General features: G+C 37.2%; 1 protein-coding gene across 3 annotated transcripts in view; it reads left to right on the top strand.

Annotated features, from left to right (window-relative positions):
- The window catches only part of HS2ST1 (heparan sulfate 2-O-sulfotransferase 1), an 80,119-nt gene extending 56,861 nt beyond the window's left edge, over positions 1-23,258 (top strand). The window contains exons 3-8 of one of the 3 annotated variants that reach the window (XM_090146408.1): positions 4,447-4,685; positions 10,907-10,992; positions 11,804-11,942; positions 13,944-14,041; positions 15,277-15,434; positions 17,325-23,258. In XM_090146408.1, the coding sequence (XP_090002534.1) occupies positions 4,447-4,685; positions 10,907-10,992; positions 11,804-11,942; positions 13,944-14,041; positions 15,277-15,434; positions 17,325-17,551 (947 nt within the window). In that variant the 3' untranslated portion in view covers positions 17,552-23,258. The remainder of the gene's footprint in view (positions 1-4,446; positions 4,686-10,906; positions 10,993-11,803; positions 11,943-13,943; positions 14,042-15,276; positions 15,435-17,324) is intronic. The other 2 variants (XM_090146407.1, XM_031614837.2) reach the window with 2 other exon arrangements.
- Positions 23,259-23,274: the final 16 nt, after the last annotated feature.

Raw genomic sequence — 23,274 nt, 5'->3', positions numbered from 1 at the left:
GAGGTCCCTTCCAACTCTAAGGATTCTATGATTCTATGAAGGTTGCTGAGCTAAAATTTATTTCAAGACTGAGCCTTTCCTCTTCTGACTGGGGGCTTTCCACTAGGATGTGTGGCAGGCATGTGAGAGATGCTGAGAGCTTAAATAATATCTATGGATACATGCAAAATGAATGTAGACATAGGGGACAAAGAACATCATCTGTGGAAGTAGGGTGTATGCTCTGAATTATTCCTCCAGATACTTAATTAACTTCAGTTTGACAGTTATCAAGGCTCAAAATTTGTTCTTCATCAAATGCAGTAAGGGCTAAGATATAGGGAGAGAAATGAGTTTCTGGTTTTTGCAGATTTTCTTTTTGAGAAGTCCCAGGAGGTTCTGGTACTTTAATGAGAAATGACTAGTTTAAAATGTTTAGTTTTGCTAACCTTTAGTTTGCTAGGATCTGTGCTGCTCTATTTTATTCGTGAAGATTTTATTTTGTATGCAGTTAACACTTGGATTTGCAGTAAATGCTAATAGGCTGCTTTTAAGACATTAATCTGTTTGAATGTGCAAGGAATTTAGGCAAATAACAGCTTCTGATACAGTAATTTGTTTCTGTAGTTATTTAAAACTGTTTAGTTGTGATTTTCAGATAACTTTATTAGAATACAGAGACCTATTGCATTTTCACAGGTGGTTTTCTTAGCTGAGACCCTAAAAGAACAGGTCTAAGCAATAAAACTTTGTCCATCCATTTCTCTCTGTATTATTGTTGTACTAATAACTTTGAAAGCTGTTGGCAAACTGTATTGACTTGAAAGGGCAGAAATCTTGAAGATAAATCACTTTAGATTTTACCATAATTGGTGGTGGTGTACAGATTGAATGCTGCATCAGTGCTTCTGATGAAGAAGGTGTAGCTTAAACTATATGTTATTTTCTGGTAGCATCGGATTGGCAAACCAGCTTAAAGTTAGCTGTGGTATTTCGTGCTTTCTATTACAAGATGATATCTAAAGATACACAAGTCATGAGAAGATGCTGTCAGTTACAGAAATGGGATAAGAAAGAATTTTGAAGGAGGTGTAAACTAATGGATGAGAAGACAAGCTTGTTCTGTTGTTTACATGGAAGCTGTTGCCACCAACTGAAGACTTTCTGTAAATAATTCACTGTCTGGTGAACTACCAGTGTAGCGGCCCTTTATTACACTGATCATGTGTACTGCTGCCTGTGTGCAAACTGTCTATGAAATGGATGAAAGCTTGCATATAGGACAACTGCAGATGATGGAACAGTGCTTTTCAACATGCTACGGAAATGACATTATTTCAGTGACCCTAAAGAGGCAGTAATAAAATAGCTCGTCAAGATAAAACAGATGTTTTGTGCCTTGAAATTATCATGCATTATATTACTATGAAAATCTCTGTCTTGTGTTCAAAGTATCACTTGCTGAAATGTCATTTATCTTTTTTAATAAATGTAGAAAACTCATGTAAAACTTAGGGATGACAGTCTTAACCCAGTTTAGGCATTTCACTCTTCATAACTTTGCCTCGCTGTTTTTCTTATAAAGTCAGTTTTAAATAGAATACAGTGAAAGTAATGAGACTAGAGTACATCGTTTTGTCCACTGGTTTTCTGATAGAAAATAAATGACCTAACCTGATTATTTTTTTTTTAATTGATTTCAGTGAAACCAATCTAACCCTATGTAGACAAGCTCTCAAAATCAAAGTTGAATTTGCATCGTTGTAATATAAGGAGGTTTCTGGTAAATAAAATATATTTAATAAATACCTAGCATCTTCTTCCTCCCTATCTTTCACATGTAACAAGTTGTTAAAGCATACATCGTTTTCTACCATACTTCTAAAACACTTAAGCAGTGTTCATTTTTCAAACATTACAGTGTGATAGAAGAGCAAATAAGGAGTTGATGGGCATTTGGTTAACTGCTTTAATTTCTCTAACTCCTGATTAATATAGTTATCTCAGACTGTTCTGAGCTGCATGTTACCATTTCTAGATCTCTTCCCACACCCGTTTACTGATGTAGATGAAATTTGTGCCATTTTAACAAGTAAACCATGTTTTTAGAATGTAGCAAAAAAAGCTTCCTGACTTCATAGGAAAAACTGCCATCACTTTTCATGACTGGAAAAAAACCCACCTGTTTTTACAAAATTTGCAGCTTTCTTCCTTCCATTATTAATAATAGACTACATTGAGATGGACGCTTGGGATGGACTGTCAGACAGATGCTTTCTGGGGTCTCATCTGCTTCTCACTGCCTCTAGCTTCCCTTGCCCCCTTGGCAGTTTATATCCTGCGTTTCATCTCTGCCTTTGGTTTTATCAAACAGACAATTTCTGTTCTTCACCATAAAAATTAGTTTTCTTACTAGCTGGAAGTTTAAAACCTACCTTTTTCTCTGATAATACAACTGTGTATTTAGTATTTGTGGGAGTTCTTCTATAGGTTCTTGCTTTCCCCTCTCACAATACAAAGCTTAAGATGATTGCATTCAGTAACCTTTTTGCTAATTGTGTGCTATTGTGTATACCATAACATTGTGTCTAATGATGACTTTTCTGTTTTTATATATAGCCTTTACAGTTCACTTGTGACACTAATTCTTGAGTTGCGATTTCAAATATTTCAACAGAGGAATACTTATCATCATGTCAATTTCTTGCATCTTTTGGCTTTCTATGTATAAAATGTATTGCATATGAGACTGCAAGTTCTCCTCAGCATCCTGGAGCCTTATTGGCACTGCAGTTCTGTGCAGTTATCTAGCTGAGATTTTCTGGGGTAGAAAACAGAAAGAAATGTTTCATTTCCGTCTTTCTAGGTGGCAGATACATCCACACAGCCCTTGGGTGTCCATGCAGCTCAGTATGCCTCCCTACCAAACCTCTAGCAGTTACTGATATGGAGAGGAGCTGCTGCTTGCTTCTTGTGGTAGCCATCTCCAGTGATCAAAGCTTGGTCTGTCTCATCTTTCCAAAACTGGAGGTTTGCCAACAGTGATGTTAGAGGTAACAAATGAGAAAGGAAGGAGTAAAAACTGTGACTAGTGTAGTGGGGAGCAACAGATGTCGCGTAGAAAATTGAGAGATGCTCAATAAGCATTTTCTACAAACATTTTCATACCGATGTGACTTAGTTATGGGGTGTGAGAGACGAGCATATGAAGAGGTTTAAGCTTTGAAGCGTTTCAGACAGATGGAAGTTTGTGGTTGAAGACAACTTATGTGGAATTATAGGGTAGTGGTGTTCACAGCTTAAAGATTCTGTTTTAAAGTGATTTCACATTGTAATTAAAGAGTCATGGTGAAAGAAAACATAAGGATCTGAGTTATGGAAAGCAAAGGAAGTAAAGGCTGGTAGCTGCTGCAAAGTGTGTTGTCCAGAAGAGCTGCACCATGGATAATAATATAATACAGGGGATTACATGTTACTTTTGTGATACAGACCTCAGACTGCACTGCTGGCCTACACAGATTTTCTTGAATGCATTATTAAAAGCAATATTACAATAAGTGAATCAGAGAAGTTGCTTTGATATCTGTATTACAAAGCATATTACAGTATATGCTTATCTAGGACAGAACAAAGCTGTGTCTGAATCAGCACAAAGTATTTAATATTCAGCAGCACAAAAAAAAAGGTCTAATGGCTTTTTTTTTTTTTTTACAAATTTTTAGCATTTGAAGCAGAGTTCAGTTACTCAGTGTCACCCTTTATATAAAAGGTTAATTTGTAATGCACTCACCTTGCCATAGCTTGCCTTTTCCACATTTCTTCCTTGTCCACTATTTGGTGTATTTCAGTACTGAAATCACTTTTCTCTTTGATGTTAACTGTTTCATAAGCATCTGTGAACTTGACATCAGTAAAGCCAGTGGAAATTTGGAAAATGGTTTGTTGTAAGCTTTGCACTTGGGGCTCATGTTAATTAGACTATCAAAAAGCATTGGTTTCATATGAATTCCAGATCCTCTCTACAGTTAATTGACTGAATCTGTAGTGCTCATTTTCTACTCATTTTGGAAAACGCATCCAGGTTGCTTGAGTTATTCCTTTTGTTATAGTTTTTAAATAGTGGATAGAAATTATTTGAGATACGTCGGGGATGGAACCATTTTGGTAGCACATAGCAGACATTTTTCCTTAAAGGTGTTGGCTTTCAGTAGCTTTTACGTGAGTCATAGAATATGGGATGCATTCCCTAAGCATATTGTTTTCCAGTCTGTCAGACTATCTCACCTTTCATCTTTTGCATATTTTATAGATTTCTCACATCAAATGCGTCAGAAATACATATGACAGCACACGTTTCCTTTATTGCTGGGGCAGTGTTGCTTTGCACAGTGTTATTTGCCTTCTAAAGTTTGAACTTCAGAACTGTCAGTCTTTATATTGAAATTCTGCATTTGTCATTCTTAACAGAAAGGGCTATTGCAAGACATGAAGTCAGAGAGATAGAACAACGTCATACAGCAGATGGCCCCCGACAAGATGTGATGCTGGATGAAGAAGATGATGTGGTGATTATTTACAATAGAGTACCTAAGACTGCCAGCACATCCTTCACAAATATTGCCTATGATCTTTGTGCAAAGAACAGATACCATGTTCTACATATCAATACAACCAAAAATAATCCTGTTATGTCTCTGCAAGATCAGGTAAGCAGCTGCATTTGGGATGGTTCTATTAAGCAGGTGGAAAGAATGGAAAACTTTTTTAGCTATTGTAATCATACGAGATCTGATGGAATCAACTTTGCTATCACGTTTTCCAGTATAAATGGAGCTTAACATGTTTATTTTTATTTTTTCGTAGAGAAGAATTAAATAATAGGTTTAGTATTTGTTGTGCTGCTGGAGGTGGTAAGTACCTGTTCATAGGAAAAAAGCTAAGCTAAAAAGAGACATAGCTATGGAAGTCTTGACCTTTGTTTTTATAGCTGTGTGTAGTGCATTAATGCATTGTCTGCCTTTTGGCTCTTTAATAATATTTGCCTGTCATCTCCATCTGCAGTGCATGCAGTCTTAAGTGCTCTCCTCTGCATAGTGCGGGTGCTGTGCTGTCAGGGCTGCACTGCTCCTTTGATCAGGTCTGGTCAGGTCTCGCAGGTGACAAAAGACAGGTAGGAAGATGTGGCTGTGAAGAGACACTGTAAATGGGTCACTTCGTACTCGTTTTGAGCTCTAAACTAAACTCGTGGCAGTCTCAGGTTGGAATTGATATTTGCTACTGCTGCATCATATGATGAGTATTTCAAAAAGACGATGATGGAAGGGATGAATGCTGCATTTTTCTTGTACATAGGGTGGGGAAATAGGTTTTTTGTTTTTATGTTTTAAAATATTTCCTTGCTCATCCTGACTGCACGTGCAGGAAAACTAAGTCAAAGGTCTGGAACATCACTGTCCTTGTCCCTGTCCATAAAGCAAATGTTGCCAAACTCTCAGTTTGTGCTGCCCATCGTCTGCTGATCGCCTTAAGTTGATATGCAGCAGCAGCAGGAGCTGTTCTGCATTGCAGCATGTCAGCACTGAGGCTTCCAGCTCCTTTAAGTGCGTGCCTACAGGCAGGAGTACTTGGAACAGCTGCTGTAGTCTGGAGGAGGGGGAAACAGATGGCAATGGGCCCTCCACTCTCTGTTCTATGTGGGAGAGAAAGAGTGAAGTTGGGATATGAGCATGGGGGCACAGGCTGTAGTTGAGGTGGGAATGGGCACCTGTTTTGTGGTGATGGGATTGTGTCACTGTTGGGTTCTTGCTGTTGTGAATTTTTTTTCCTGAAGTATACAGATGATATTGTGATTTAATCAGGCAGTCATCTGTGGAGCAAATGCTTAAGATCTGTGCCCCAAAAGCAGAGTTAACATACCACGTTCATCAGTACCACTTGGTTGAGTCATTAGGTGCATCACCAGTAGTGATATGTACCCAGCATAGAGGCAGAATTGTTTTTACTGGTGATACTGTTTGTTAAAACAAGTATCTCCCAGAGCAAGGTGAAGACTATTTTAGGCTGATGTAAATAAATTAGTAAAATAGTAAACCTTCTGGTATATGCTATTTCTGCAGTGCTTTTTCCAAACTATTCTAGTTCTGTTACAGATTTTAAGTTCTCTGCCCATATGTGGAACCTTTACTTCTTGAATGCAATCTGGGAAAGATGACTACTTAAAATTCACTCCAAATATAAACTGTATCTGTTTCGTGGTAATCTCACAGAAGTCCCTAACACATCCATTTTAGTTTCAGATGGAACTTTTCCCAGTTCCTTTCTTGCAGCTTGTCTGAAGGCAGGTTACTGGGATCTGCCCCTCTTTCCATAGGTTGGGTTTTTCCTTTGCAGAAAGCTCAGCACCATATTTGCATTGCTGACCTGTGTTCAATAAAATGAAGTAATTGTATTTTTTTGTTTGTATGTTTCAGTACTGATATCTTTTTTCCATACAAGTTTGCCTTTGTTGTGGCTAACTGGATGTCATACCAGTCACACGAAGTTCTGCTTCTTTGTTATATAGTAAAATTGTCATCTAATAGATTTAAAACTAAATTACTTCTCTATCTTGCAGCATGTATTCTTGATATATTATCAGAAAAAGGGAGCATGGGGACACATTTTTTTGGTGCTGTTGTTGTGAATGTACAAAAAACATGGTGTAGTTATCCCACATTTCGTTACTTCAACGTGCTGCTTGTAGTTCTTCAGTATTTTATCTTGTGCAGTTTCTCCCCATTTTTCTCAATAGGGCAAGCTGAAAACATATAATCTTATTTCCTGATGTATTCTAAAGTGGTAGCCTCTCAGAAGATAGCACATTTGTACTGACTTTAGTAATTTGTATTTCCTTTACTGGTGCAGATTTCAACAACTGTCAGAAGTGGAACAGAAAGGCAGTCTGTTAAAAGTGGAAGTAGTGTGCTGTGAAATATCCGGTGCCGAACATGTAAGAACAGGCTGGTGCACACCTGTGACCACTGCTGCACACGTGTCAGGTGTATTTTTCCTTCTTAGGAAGAGCTGTTTGTGCCAGACAGGTATCCCAGCTTTTTACCATGGCTGGGCTGGTCATTTCCCGTCTTTTCAGCATCTCATAGAATTGCTTCTCAGATGCCTTGCCTTGATCTTGTCATTTTTCATGGCATTCAGCCAAAGCTGTGCTGCTGGCGTCTCTCCAGTGTTCCTGACCCTCTACTTCAGAGGCAAATGCAAGTTGTTAGCTTGGAAAGCTAAGCTACTGGTGCCTTACCAGAAAGATTCCAACTCAGGAATCCCATTGTGCCTGGTCTTGAAATATAAATCAGATTTCTTGTAGTGGAGACACTGCTTGCAGTCTTTCTTGAAAACTTTTTCTACTCAAACTTTTATGGGGGGCAAATTCTCACATGTCCTTACCAGTCTTGTGATGTTTATCATCCCAACTATTTGTATATTAAGTCAGTTATTTTGCTATTGACAAGTCTATAATAAGATGGAATGAAAAGCTGGGGTATTTTTAGTATCCAAAGATCCACATGGTACCAGATCATAGGTAAGGTGTTCAGGATGGGTGTGTGTGTCAGCCTGTGGATATGATTAACTGATGGAAACTGGTGTACAGAGGTGATGGTTTACAACACCACTTTGATTGCATGTACAGATTTCGCTTGGCTTTTTGCTCAGACCAAGTATGCTGTTTTTTTTGTTTGTTTCTTCTTTCTCACTGGGACTTGCTTTAAATTCTTATCATCCTAGAAACTGAATGCATTTAACTTACCTTTCAGGACATCTTACGCCCCCAGAGTACTTTTGATCTGGCTTTTTAATTCAGTGAAGCTCAGCCGATTTCTCACTTACTGAAAGCTGTGAAGCAACTTTGTAGCTGATTATATAAAAGCCCCATGAAACAGCTTCACAGGAATTCCATTCACATCTATCTGAACTTTAAAGTAACCTCCAATTTTATTCACTTGGGTTCAGTCTCCTGAAAGCTGCAGTATCTGCTGAGCCCTGAAAAGAAAAATAAAATTTATCATATTTAACAGCAAGAATCAGCAAGCTGTATTTATCTCTGCCCTAAAAATGTGTGAATCTAGACTCGTTAGAATCATCATAGACTCGTTAGGCTGTGGCCTGGAATAGTTCTGACTTCTGGAAGGCTGCAAACTATGGGAAAGAAGGGAAAAAGCATCTCTTGCCTGCAGGCTAGGTATAGGTGTTGAAAACTTGCATTCTCAGGGGCACTGTGTGTTGCTTGTCTGTATCTTAAGGCAGATGTAAATGTCACAGAAAACCTTCCTAGCCTTACTGTTAGCTGTGCTGGCATTAGTGCTAAAGCTAATAAAAGGCTAGAACATCCGCTCAGGTCTCTTGTTGTACTACAGAAATTGTAATTTCTTCTGCAATAACCCTGCTCTGTGATCATAAAAAAATATTTCCTTAGCAAAGACATTCTAAGGCAAATGTGTTTTGTTTTTTAAAGAAGGATTACTGGCATGTATAAGGTAAGATACCAGATGGTAGACCAGAGATCTAAGACACAAGTGACCCTTGGGAATTTGCAGTTAACATTTTTCTGTGTCTGGTACGAACTGAAATCTAGCTGGTACATCAGAAAGCTTGTTCATGGAAGCATCATTAAAATGAGTGCTTTTATTTGCATGCCAAATATACTAAATACATAATATAACTGATTATCTTGCAGAATTGTAGCAACTAACTGATATTTTGGGTACTGGGGGGGATGATAACATGTACTTTCCATTGAAGGAACTTCTTGAGGCTCTCCATTAAAAATGTCTTGTCTTTAATCTTAGAAAGGTGTCATCAGTGAAAGTGGGGTTTGTTTCAGTAGTAGCATAGGTAATTCCGCTGAATTCAAACTGGCATAGCTATATTATCATACGTGCTGCAGACAAAGCAAGGCTGAAAGCCAGTGCAGTTTATGAAACACCACTGTATAATGTTGTGCAGTGCTTTTCAGATAGATTTACTGCAGTTTTTCATGTGCAATATATGGTTTAAATTGTGAAATGCCACAGAGTGTGAAACTTGTGCATTGAAAAATAGTGCTGTGTGTTATTAAAAACTGATATCCATTTGTTTTACTCGAGTCCAAGAGTCAGTTTGAGGAAACAAGTAAATGATTATCAACCATGTTAAGTCCTTGATAGCAATTTTTGCACTTCTGAGGAACCAGTAACAGGCCAGTCCTAGCTTTTGAAATCTTCATTGGTTTGTGTTTGTTTCATGCTTTTGTGACACTCTGAATCCACATAGGTCTCTGCAAAAGTAATGCCTCCTGTTTATTTCCATGGAAACAAGAACAGATGTGAAGAGCACAATAACACTATTTGATAGTGCAAACCAGGGTCTATAAAACACTATTAACACAGTCACCACCTGTGCATTTTCATGAGCAGTGAACAAGAGCCTGCATACTGTGCTTGTAAAAATGAGCATCTGTGGAGGTGACCTGCTGTCACCACTGCTGGAACACACCACTCACTGCCTCACTGTGCTCACATCCACTGCTTGGTCTCCATCAATGTTCAGCAAGTGGTGATGAATGTCAGTGGGTGCTTTTTATTCCTTGTGGACAAATTCAGTGACACACCTTTGCTTCATCCACACCTCCATGTCAAACACCATTCTGTCAGACTGCCCCTCTGCTGCCATCTGTCACACAACAACAAACTATAATGGGATATTGGTAGGAAGTCTTGACCTCTACTGCTGTGCCACCAACATCCACCTCTGACATTGTGGGCCAGCATAATAAACACGAAGCATTACTTCTGGAGAAGCTCTCATATTACACCTTAGAGAGGATGTTAATGTGTTGTCTTGAGCTCTCAAACTTCAGTTTTATGACTTTGTTTGTCTTTTGACCTCAGTATCCTTACTCTAATCTGTGCACTGTATAACAAAGAAGATACTATAGATATATGGGGAAACAAAGATCTGTCTTCTAATTCTGACCTTCAGAAATGGTGTAGCATCATCACACAGATCAGGCAGTACAACTTTACCTTTTTTATTATCCAATTCACTAGTTTTAAAATAATTTTCAGAGCTAAATGCTTTAATGCCAAAATATTCTGCTCACCTGATAAAGGCAAGCTATATCAGGATTTGTATGTCCCACTTACTCATACTTTCTGCTTTGGAAGGTATTTCTTATTTTGAGTGTTTTTACCTTTGTAATGTAAAGCTGTTTCTGTTTTTTATTGCATTTACTGGTACTGGCTCTATCAGCCTTTGTTTAAGGGCTAATTAGTACTGTAACATGGAAGTTTCACCGAGAAACAAAACTTGAAGTAACTATTCAAGGTGATAAACTGTAGATCTAATTTACTCTTTATAAATCTACAGAATTTCTGGATTACTCATGAATTGCATTTGGGAGGGGAAGCAAATAAACCATCAGACTTGTTTCACGTCCCAGTAAAATAGGTCTAAGAAAATGATTGTAAATGTGGGATGCTTTTACTTGAGGAACTGAATACAGGCCAGACCATTCCATCAAAGCTATACTTGCATTTATGCTGACAGTCAACAAAATTCTGCATTCCTCTCAAATTACAAATAAGAGAGACTGACAAAAGATTGTTTGCATTGTTAATGTTGTTATAACATTTATTGAATTGCTCTTATGCTGGCTGTATGCTGCTTTTGCTTAGTTTCAGATCATTAAATTGGGATTATCTAAAATGAGTCATATATGTGCTTGCAGAAGAGTCGAACTTCATTTGGCACAAATTATTTCATAATATTTCAAAGTTACTTTAGACTTTTCTTCTAATGCATCGTAAGCCTTTACTTAAAATAACAAGATGCCCCAACTGTGTTAGGCGTAGCTTAATGTGTTCCAGCTGCACAGAAAATCTGCTGTCTGTTTTTACAGGTTCGATTTGTGAAGAACGTGACTTCCTGGAAGGAAATGAAACCAGGATTTTACCATGGACATGTATCTTATTTGGATTTTGCAAAGTATGTTACCACTAATTTAGCTGTAGTGCAGCCGTTTGGCTCCATCTGGGATATTGCTGCCCTCTAGCGATGGAAATCTGACAAGTGCTAGATTTCCTAGGATGAGCAGTAGCTAGTTGGGATTTTCACAGGTGGCTCGTCTTTCTCATGTGTCCTGTGAGCTTACCAGCTGATTTCATCAAGCTTCTACTTTGTGCCACAATAAATAAAAATTAGCATAAGTAGATATCTGAGGAAAAAGAAATATCTTTGATAGAGCAATCAGTGATTACAGACGTTGCCTTAAACTCATATTTAATAAGCAGAGCCGTATCGAATCAGCCCTGGTAGTGGGTGGGCTCAGAGTTGTCTCTCTGCTGCCAAGAGTTCACGTCTTTTCCAGCTGGAGCGCGGCCAGGAGGGCCCTTCCTCACTGCAGAGCGTGGGTTGGCAGGGCAGCAGCAGGAGGCAGGAGTTCAGTACCAAATGTCTATTTATTATTAACAAATATATAGCTGCTAGATTCATGGAGGTGTTTCTTGAGTCAGGATAGTTGTGCAAATGCCTGGTATCTGTTCTGCAAGAATATTTCCATTTTGTTTCATTAAATAAATTAAAAAAAAAAAAAATCGCTGAGAACTGAAATTGAACAGACTTTCACATCCACGTTCCTGCAGTGGGGGGTGGGAGGAACGAGCATTAAACTTCCTCTGACCAGCATCTGCTCTCTCAATAGATTTCCGTTGTGTTATAGAGGCTGACCCCTAAGTATCTGATGAGAAGCTTTGATTTCACCTTTAAAAGACTTTTTTCCCCCCCTCTTTTACTTTAGATTTGGTGTTAAAAAGAAACCAATTTACATAAACGTCATAAGAGATCCCATAGAACGACTGGTTTCTTACTATTACTTTCTGCGCTTCGGAGACGATTACAGACCAGGGCTACGAAGGAGAAAGCAGGGGGATAAGAAGGTAAAGTACACGTTGTTATGCACGGTGTTCTGACCCAGGACGACGAAAAGCGAAGCACGAACTGCGTGCTGACCCCCTCCTGCCGCTCCCGGTACGGCCGTGCCGCTCCCCGGGCCTTTGGCGCCCCCTCCCGGCACAGTCGGGCAGCCGGCAGAGCCGTCGTTGAAATGACGCGCTGTGTTCTATTCCTCGCGTTCTGATGCACTGCGTTAGTAGTTTTGTTTGCTTGCTTTTTTTTTTTTTTTTTTTTTTTTGTCACCGACATACAGACATATTGGTTTATTGGAAGTGAATTGATTTGATCTTAGGGCTTCTTTCATTGTCTTTGATTGGGTAAGCCACTTTTCCACAGTGTTTCAATAGAACTGTACATAGACAGATGCTGTCATTTTCACACATATTAGGTAAAAATTCAGTAAGTTCAACGGTAGACTGATTCTCGTACAGTGTCTGTAACAGTGACTGATGTGTGTTCTGATTCTGTTAAGACAGAATCACTGAAAGCTCTTCACAATAAAATCAGGGAAGGTCAAAAATAGTTTCAACATTTGAATTCATTGTGCCTTTACTAAGTGGCATCTCAATATCCATTTTACCATTAACCTTCCCCATCCGTGCCACACCATATATGTGGGAGAATTCTTAATTTTCTGTCTATACCTCTGTACTTGAAAAGTTAATAGTTTGCTTGGCTCCAAGAACAGAGGCTATAAAGTATTTCTTAAAGTTTCTGGATGGAGCAGTCAAGGTACGTATGGAGGAGGAAGTGAGGAAGGGAACTTCTGTATCATCTTTGCATTCTCTTACACATTCTAACTATAAAATATCCTTCAGGAATAAGCAAGGAAGCTTTTCTTTTGACTGGGGCCATTTCATATTTAGTATATACGTTTGTAAGTTAGGAGATGCATTTTAGCAATTTAATTTTTAGGTAATGTTGGTGCTCTAAATTTATAATGGAGAATCAGACCAGAATTCCTCTGGAGCACTATTCTAGCAAATGCATACCAATGTCCTGTTTCCCTAGTCAAACTGTGTCTTCATCTGTGATGTATAACATGTATCAGCTATTTGATACTCAGAGCACAGTGCAGAACAAGACACCACAGGTTGGATAATCCCTGTTTTTTATGGTATTCTTACATTTTTCACATTACTTTGAGGTCTGTACCTCAAAATAAAAGCAAAGTCCTTATTCTAACACGGAAGAATTAAACAAATGCATTTTTACTTTCCTGGTTTGAATAGAAAATTGTGATTGCACAGAAAAAAAAAATCTAAATTTTGTCTTTGTGATCACTTATTAGTTATTAAATTTGAAAAATAATTATCCCAGGTTAGTAGCTCATATCTTGATTAAAAGTATTCTATGATGTTATTTTTTATGCTGACTGAATAAAATACTTAGAAATTCTTTACAATGCTAATGGAGTTTTTATTTGAACTGTGTTACTGTAATCGAAACTCTTGTGTTGCTACAGCTGCCTGCCCATGTAAGTGCAGTTATTTGGAATGTTCACTTACCCAGTGAACAACTTTCTTTCACTCCCACTTAGTTCTTTGTCATAATATTTAAAATGTAATAGAACATACTTTAATCTAAAGCAGAAATGGCACAGTGTTCTATGCTCTGAAGATCCAGCTGTTTCAGCATTATACTAGTCCTGGTGACATTTGTATGTTTAGTAACTTCTTTGTAATGAAAAAATGACAATACCAGCACTTAATGGCTGTTTTTGCTTGTTTTGATGTACAACCTTTGTGAGGGGCACAAGTAAAATCCAGTTGTTGATTACTTCCATATATAAAAGGCTTCCCAAATACTATTTTAATTTGGACAATGAGGTCCTCCCAGTAAAATACTGTATGAGCAAGACTTGAAAAAAGTAGTTTATTTTTTCTTTTGCATATCTTGTGTTTTTTGCTCCCCAGTACATCTAGCAACTAACAAGGTCGAGTTGCTTGATACACATACTCAGCTCTGTGTTGTCTCTGTTCCAGACCTTTGATGAATGTGTGGCAGCTGGAGGTTCAGATTGTGCTCCAGAGAAGCTCTGGCTTCAAATTCCATTCTTCTGTGGCCACAGCTCCGAGTGCTGGTAAGGAGATAAATGTGGCTTAAGTTAGTTGTGTTTGTCACCACTCAAATTTGTTTTTAACAAATCTGAATGTGTAGTACAGTTGGGGAAAGCGTGAAAAACTGGATGCAGTTTAACAGAAGGTACTTTACTAATGTATTTTCTTCTGAAGGCACTTTGAAAAGCATTTTACTGAAGCAGTCTTGCAGTACTTTAAAAAAGCAGTATGTTAGAATACTGTGTCAGCAGTGCCCTGAAGAAAAACAAATGATTTCATTTTTTAAACAATTATTTTTTGTACATGTGGAGTCTTTAACTTTTTCTGTTCCATCAGGCTACAGTATCTGTCTTTCTGAATGTGGATACTTGGTTCCAGCTCCTAGAGTCTTTGCAGAAGATGAAGTATTTGAGTTCTGGATAAATTTATCTACTTAAACTTCTACCAGACATCCTCTAGTCAATGTTACATAGCAGTAACTAGAAGAAAAGCAAGCAGTGTCCATCTGTCAATACTGATGTTTTATAACAATGGCCCAGACTTTAAAGAACTGTTTAGCAAATCAAAATTAGAAAAACTGCTTGCTCACATAAAATAATTGCATTCTAGTACTGTGTAACAGAGAAAATAGTAATATATGAAAAAACAAAACCAACACAAAAGTGATTTGAAGGATTCTGAGTAAAATGAAGGAGAATTATTTATCACAGTTACTATTCATCCAAATGGAATTAATTTATCATAAGCAAAGCAAGTGATCACTTGGGAAGTTGTTTTTCAGTGCCTGTTGGTCAGACAGCTGGACAAGCAGGGAAAGAAAGAAGGAAGTATGAACCTATATTTTTTCACCCTGACTAGACCTATAAAAGGAGGAATATGCTAGTTCAGTTTCTCTTGTTGCTTAATAAGGAAGTCTTCCCATTAACTACAGTGACTTTCTAGTACACAATTAGGCTTATAGAGTGCAAGAGGAAAGGTGTATTCTTACCAGAATCATTTGTGGTATCTAATGTGAAAGTGAAGAAAATGCAAATCCTCTGAAAATTGCAGTAGTAGAGACAGTAACTGCATACCATACACTGTGAAATTTTAGATGCAAGCACAGATAGTAGAAATGGGGAAGGAAAATAAAGGTAGAAATAGTTGGATCTCACCTTTCTTATATAAGAAAGGTCCTGTTATGAAGTAATCTTCATCTAGGGACCAAGGATTGTTGGCTTACATCAGAACTTGTTGTAATTGTCCTCTGCCATTTTAGGAATGTGGGGAGCAGATGGGCTTTAGAACAAGCCAAGTACAACCTAATTAATGAATACTTCCTCGTGGGAGTTACTGAAGAGCTTGAAGATTTCATCATGTTATTGGAGGCAGCTTTGCCCCGGTTCTTCAGGGGTGCCACAGAACTGTACCGGACAGGTATTTAAATGGTTGATTTCTATACCCCTTTCATCCTCTTATCACTGTTTAAAATGTGAATTGTTTAAATCTACATGAATAGTTTTAAAAGTCCATGAAGTTCGCCTCTCAGTTGAACGATGTTCCTACAAAAGAGAGGAACTCTTTAAAGAAAACACTCTGTCTTATACAGTTTGTAACACTGAAGATTGGGGTAAAAGCAATTGTATCAGGTATGCCGCATTTGCAAATCACAGATGGTCAAAATACATACTTAGAAACTGGGGCAGATGTTTGTCAGAACGCTTTTGAAAGGTCTCACTAGAGTTTCAGTTATGTGGTTGGTAGTGGAAGATTTCTGTTTCCTAGGAAGCCCTGTTGAAATTCTGTTCTTGGTACAACCTAGTTAACTGTGCAAAATGAGTTTTGTTTTAGATGGGTTTTCATTTCAAAAACAGCAACAAAAAAGCACCTGTGTTCAAAATGAAAATTCAGATCTTCAAGTAATGAAGTGGGAGAAAAATGAATTTTAAACACAAAAACAGATGTTTTTTGTTCAAATGTCTTCCTTAAATTTGTTCTTATAAATGTGATTTCAAAAGCTGAAGTAATTTCTCTTTAGCTCAAGCATTTTTAAAATCAGTCACTGATAATGCAGAAGAAGTTTTGAAGACTGCCTCTGGATAATTTAGTTAAGGAAGGCCAGGACACAGAGAGCAAAATTATATCATGTAAACTGTGAGAAGTTAACATGAAAAATTCTGCGCATCGTATTGAGAAACAATGAATTTTGTGGAGAAATCTGAATGCTGTTATACAGTATGTATCATAGGATTTCTGTGTCAGACTGAAGATCCATACAGCTCATGAATACTTAATTAAATACTTAAAGCTCAGTATCTGGTTTCTGGAGGTGGCCATTAGCTCACGTCAGCAGAAATGTGTAAGAATACGACAAGCATATGACAGTCATCACTGTTGGTTATCACCAAATCCCAACAGTGAGCAAAATGCACTTTGGTGGGTAACTTTTGCTCTTTGGAGAGTTTTTCTTCCATCAGCTGACTTTTTAAAAGTCCTCAGAAACTTGTCACAGCACTGACAAGAATCTTGGGGGTGGGGGAAAGTGCTGAAGAATTCTGACCTGAGTCCTTTCTTCTGTTGAAACTATTTTACATCTTTGATTGACTTTGTTATTTTGCTCTGCACCTTTTGCCAGCACACAAAGCACTGTCCTTCAAGCAGTATTTGCAGTTCAGGTTCTCTGTGAATTTATTTCTTTCTATATGAAAGCGTTCTTGATGCAAGATTGTTTTGTTTCCCAAAACCATTGGATTACATGGGATACAAAGGTCCAAGTGCTTCTGTCACAATGAGATGTATGTTATACAGATAACGGCTCACTTTCTGGGAGCTGGTCGTGCAACTTATGTAGTATTGACAAATTTAATATAATTAAATTTAATATAAAACAGATAGCGCTTCTTAAAGAAAGTACTGTCGTCACTTTTGTCATCTTCCTCTAATGAGAGAAGTATCTGGCTCTGCAGTTTGTAAAACTCTTAACATTTGATACCAGATTAACATCTAAATAATTAATTTTGTAGGACTAATCTTGCTCCAAGTACATTATGTGAAGTAATCCTGTTCCTTGAATGAAATGTTCATTCGCTGGGTTTATTAGGCTAAGAAGAAAGAATTTTAAGAACTGATTCAAAATTAACATTTAGTGAGAGACTGCAATGTTCCAGCCCTACATATTGTGTTAATAAACTCTGGATTAAGTTGTGTCACTTCTAGCACAGTTTATCAGCATACTGAGAGTGTAAAACTCTGTAAATAAAAGGACTGTTTACATTTTTTCATCACATGAACTTTAAAGTGAAGTTATTGCTTTCATTTTGCATTTAGGAAAGAAGTCTCATCTTAGGAAAACAACTGAGAAAAAACTTCCCACAAAAGAAACTATTGCCAAGCTACAACAGTCTGAAATCTGGAAAATGGAGAATGAGTTCTATGAATTTGCACTGGAGCAATTTCAGTTTGTCAGAGCACACGCAGTTCGGGAAAAAGATGGAGAATTGTATATCCTGGCTCAAAACTTTTTCTATGAAAAGATTTACCCTAAATCAAACTAAGAACATAATACTTTTAGATTTACGGACCTAAATCTTTGGTCACATCATCATCTTAGTCCTCAGCCATGGAAACTAGATTGCTTGTTAGACCTCCAAGATGTTTCTCTATAGGTCCGAGAAAAGCGGGCTGTGGATCACCTCCAGGGCGTTGGATACTAACTATGTTGGTAATCCAGAAGCAAAAGCTTCGTGTCTTTTATCTAACTAATACTTTCAGTGGGAGTTAATACCCTTTACCTGAGGAAATCTTCACTTTAATTTGGAGCAATTAACACACAGCAGTTTTAGTTGAAAATATAAAGGAAAAAAAAAAAAGCTTCTGTTAATGCTCTTTTTTAATTTTCAGAGCAATTTATTTTCATTTATACTTCTGTGAAGAGGAAGTCATTTTTCCCAGCTTTCAACATGGAAATCTTGGTTGTATACTATATGAGTAGTGTTAATAACTGGTTGACATCTGTGCTTTGTTTTTGTGAATCATGTCACACGATATTGGTTGGGATAGTTAATCATGTTCTGCTGAGAAATGCTGCTGCCGCTGGAATTGCCCATATTTATATTTGTGGTTTTATTAAAAAGAAATTATGACTAATCATTAGTGTTAAAACATCATTTCCACATCAATACTGTAAAAAGTTAAAGAATCAGCAGTGGGATTTTTTTTGTTGTTGTTCTTTATGCCCACCACCACTTGACCGAGGTTGGGAAAACTGCAAGGAAAGTTGGTTTTGTCTGCAGTTATAGTCAATACCTGCACAGTGGTATAAAAGTAACAAAATCAGTATAAAGTTTCTCCATGGATTCCTTGTAATTATTGTAAGCTGAGGTATTGGTGAATCCATATTATGACTCCATTAGTGAGCTGTGGTATGGTTAGGGTTTTCCTACTACTTCAATACTTTTACCTGTAGAATATTTTTACTAAGGTGCTTTATAATGTGTTTTAAAGCATTGCATTTACAAAAGGAGTAAAATGCTGTAAATACTGCTTATTTTATGTATTTGGACCAAAAGGTTTAAAGTAACTAGTTTGAAGTGGGTTTTTTTGCACCAGTTCTGTTACGTGTAAAGTAAAAAGACATCAGATATGCTTCCTGGTTGAGTTAACTGTTGGATATTGCTGAAATGCACTTCAGTGACCTCTATGACTTTAAAACTAGAATGTCATCCAGAGATTCTCTTTACAGAAACGTAGCTTTCATCCTTTTGTTATATTAAGAGGAAAAGAAGAAAAATGTGATGTGTAGTCTGGTTGAGAAAGATGCAGTGAACTTGACATAATTGTATTTATGTAACTGCCTTATGTGACTGTTGTAAATTTGTGAGTTGCCGTTATTAACAATGTGAAACACCTGGTAGATCAAGATAAATTGAAATTTGAGAACAGATGTATGGGGCCACTGCATTATAGCAAACAGCAGTGGAGAACTATAAGAATTTGTTTCCTATTGGATTTTCTTAAATATGAGTATTTACACATCTTACACCTGCCTTTTCTTAAAGTGCTTTTCATTGAGTTTGATAGGAGAGAAGGCACAGAGGAGACAAAGTTAGGAGTAAAGCAAAAAAAAAGGGGAGGGAATTGTAAAGGTTTTGATTCCTAAGGGATGATGCAGAAGGCTTAGTTTAAAATTACCAAGTGGAGTTTCCTTAACCAGCTTGTTCTTGTAATGAAAACAAAGGAAATGGAAAATGGTCTGTGAACTGGGTATCTGCAGCCAAAAGCAACAGTCCAATAACAGACAGGATAATGAGGGACTGTCAAGAACATCTTGTGTTTTCTTTGTTTTCTTGGATTTTCTTTTTGAATTTCAAAAATAGCCCTCATTGTTCTTCCCAAATAATCAGGGAAGTTCCTTCTGGTAGCTTACCATTTATATAGTGTGAACCCTGCATAAGATTTCCTGTTCCAGTTCTTTTCAACTGATGTCATTAATAATGCCAACAGGCTTGAGAATGTGTTCACACATGGAAACATGCATCCTAGCTAAAGGAAGGAGCTGAGGAATCATACGTAGGAAGTAGCAAATGGAGATCTAAAAACTTTCAAAAAAAGTTACTGCTTTGTTATAAAGTAAAAGGAATATTTATAATCCCAGTGAAGATTATCTACTAAGTGATAGTTCTATTTTAGATGTATTGACTAAATTCTTTTCCTTCATTATAATTTGGATTGGTTTACCTTCTTGAGTTGTCTTCAAAAGTTTTCAGAAGAGCACCTTTTTAAGAGAACAGAAGCACTTGCTAAGTGAAAATATACAACGTTCACCTTAGTAATGAAAAAGGTATTTATGCAAATACATCCGTATTGACAAGAAAACAGTAGGCAAAGCCTATTCGATATATAGAAATCTTCTATTTCATAAGCAATTTATAAGTTTTTTTCTTTTTTTCCCCCCCCAGGATTTAAGGTTTCTTAAAGGAGTCTTCAGTAACAGTAGAAGAATACATTTTATTTTTTAATTCAAAGAGCAATATATTTTTCATAGTTCATATAAGACATTTGATTTACTTCCTATTCTTTGCTGTGAACTGACAGGGTGGAGGCAAACGAGCTTAAATATTTTTAAATAATGCTAGCTACAAATGGAGAAGTAATCATTTTAGGTGTACTCTGAAAACTTTACTGCCGTGGAATACAGAAAGGAGGCAAATGGTCTCTTTTATATCTTGTGCTGCCATCTAGTTGACTGTGAACTTTCTTGGTCTCTTTCGAAATAAGAACTGTCCAAAGCAGAGTTTAGGAAAACGAGCTTTAAGAATTATGAATAACCTGCTGTCTATTGGTATTAAAAATATTTTGCAGTATATGAACAGAATTTATCTTGTGCATTTCCCCTTAATGAGTTAACATGAAAAGCAGCAATATGTAGACTTCTGTTATTGCAGGTTCATTAGACTTACTATGCAGCCTCCTGAACACAGATCTTTTAACTGAAAACACTTTTAACTGAAAACACTGCATAGGAGTGAGATTTGATATTTTCTGGACTAAGTTCATTTGAAAGGTGCTGAAATGCTCAAAATTATAGTTGAGAGTAGATCCTGTTACACTGTTCTGTACTTTTTGTACAAAACAAACATTCAGATTTTGTGCAAAATTCTAGCCCTGTTGAAACTCATGGTTGTCAGTATATGGCACTTGGTTCAGCTGTGCTGACAACTACATAGCCATAACTCTAGCATGCCTGGAGCATTTGAGATATACTGGGCAGTGCTGACAGGAGAGCAACAGTTTTCTTTGCTCCTTCCCATAACAATTCTGCATTCATGCAACAAGACTTTCTTTCCTGTTTTCTTGTGCATCTACAAGCAGACATCTACAAGCAGTTCTAGAGTGTAGGATGTGATACATGTATACTTTCCAGTTCACTCTGGATTTATTTTCATACAGTCTTTAATGGTGTGATCATAGCTTCATTTTCAAACAGGCACAAAAAATGATTGCTATACAAGTATGACAAAGGAAAAAGCAATTCATCTAGGTTGTTTGAAATGCCTTTTCTCTGGGTATTTAACTTTTCTGAAGATACATGGCTATTTTTGTGTTCCAGGAATATACATTTCCTTGTTCATGATCTCAGAGCAGTTCTATTTTAATATCAGGGAAAATTCAGTTGTTTTCTGCTATAATTCTGTTAACATTTTCCATTAAGATTACCTAGTGTTGCTAAATGAGTATGAGACAAGAGTTATATAGATGATGACGACTGAACTGTGCTGCTTTGCAGTCAGTGGAAAAACCTGATTCAAATGCACTGCCAATTTAGCTCTTCAAAATTAGAGCTTATTTTATGACTACTGGAGATAAAGAAACTGTAGCGCTACTGAGTTGCATGGATGCATCCTTTAATTTAAGCCTATGCAACTAGGTAGCCTCTGCAGCAGTATTTAAAGGAAGAGCCCTCTTCATGAAGACTTTTCTGGAGCATAATTATAAATGTTTATACCCTTGTACTGTCTTGTATCTACATCAGCAGCTTTCTGTAGCTTCTGTAAAAAAAAGAAAAAAGAAAAAAAAAAGAAAAAAAAGGCAGGTTTGTGAGCATTTCTAAAGTAGTACTGAATGTAATTTTGAAAAACATGGATTGTCCTTCATGACTCTTTTCTTTTTAAATACACACACAGCTAAATAGTGCCTTTTTTCCTCACAATCCATGTTGAAGATGCTCGCTCCCTCTCACTCCGTAAATTGATTTGTTTGTGCAATACTATTCCAACTTGAAACCATTTTGTCACAGCTGTTTGAGAAATAATCTCCATTTTTCCTTATTATGCTGCCAGCTTTCTGTTGTTGAAGTGTTTCAGTTGATTACCTAATGCAAATGCTCTAAAATAAAATGCCCAGTGGGAAGGGGAAAAAAAAGAAGTCTGGTGTCCTGTCTTAATATTTGTATGTTACATTCACGCGAAATGATCTTTTTCTAGAACATGTTGTCATGCAGTATCGTGAACCTCATTTGCAGCTATTGTGGTTGTGGAAGGGAGGAGTGAGCTGCAGCGTAGTTCATGTGTAATCACTGCATATAGCTATAACCAAATACATTATAAATAAGCCTTTAGAATTTTCATTGGGCTTTATGGACAGAAACATAACAACTTTCCAGAGGATATACATTGTGTGAGAAGTGTCAGTGAAAAGTTGTTTAATATTAAAATCAAACAGAAAATTGGCATTAAAACAATGGATTGATGCATACCTGCTTCTCTGCCTGCGAGAACAAACGACGTGACAGATGACTGTGGGACTGGAAGATGCTCCGTTACTGCAGTGATGAGTGCGGTGTAGGAACTTGAGCAGAATAGAAATGTGGTTTGCATTTGTAGGCAAGCACTTCAAACAAGAAAATACAGTGAGCGTGGGTACAACACTGTTTAGGATTTCTTCTGCGTACTGTAAACATTACCCTATAAACATTCCTTACTGCATGCACTATGGAGCTGAACGATTCTCTGTCCCAGCCAAGTTTCCTAATTCAATAGTTCCTAAATATTTGGTTGTCAGCTGTGATGATTACAAACCGTGGTGCAGTTATTCAGCATCTTCCTCTTGAGGATTTTGCAAACTTTAAAATCCTACTTTTGTTGCAAGTAGACTTTTCCTTACTCCTGTCACTGGAAGAGATAAGTGTAATTGCTGTGTAGGAAACAAAGTCTCTGCTTCTATCAGCCAGTGGGAAGTGAAGGAAGAAATTGCCTAGCCTATATAAAGGATGTTCCAAGGTCACCACACCTTCTTCTGAAATGATGTAGTAAACAAAATGACAGACAACAAAATTTACAGTACAAACAATCTTTTATTTAAGATGGCAGTATTTGCTCCTGTGAAAGTGAAATGATGGTGGTGTTACAGACAGGAGTTAAGTACTCACTGAACCTCTTTTCTTTTTTTTCTTAACTGATGCTGCCATTTGCACAGGTAATTAATCTCATCAGAGTTCATGAGAGGCGAGTGAAAGAAGGGGAAGATTTTTGTTTTTCACAGCTAGATTTTTTGAAGGTCTTGTATTTTTGTTTCATTATTTACTGTTTGAGTCTTGCATTTTATTTCAGTGTTATTCCCTTACTTAATAAAATACAAGAAGTTGCTAGTGAATGTCAAAGCAATGTCCAGATGTTTTCTTCAAGCACAAGTCCCCTGCTATGACCTCCCCCTGGCTTCATTACCACATAACGCAGATGTGGTAACTTTCAATAAGAGCTAATTTAAAAGACTAATAATA

This window comes from Phasianus colchicus, chromosome 9 (genome assembly GCF_987193195.1).
Source record: "Phasianus colchicus chromosome 9, bPhaCol1.hap1.1, whole genome shotgun sequence".
Taxonomy (NCBI): Eukaryota; Metazoa; Chordata; class Aves; order Galliformes; family Phasianidae; genus Phasianus; species Phasianus colchicus.
The sequence above is the reverse complement of the archived record's forward strand: the minus strand, read 5'-3'. Positions and strand labels throughout refer to the sequence as shown.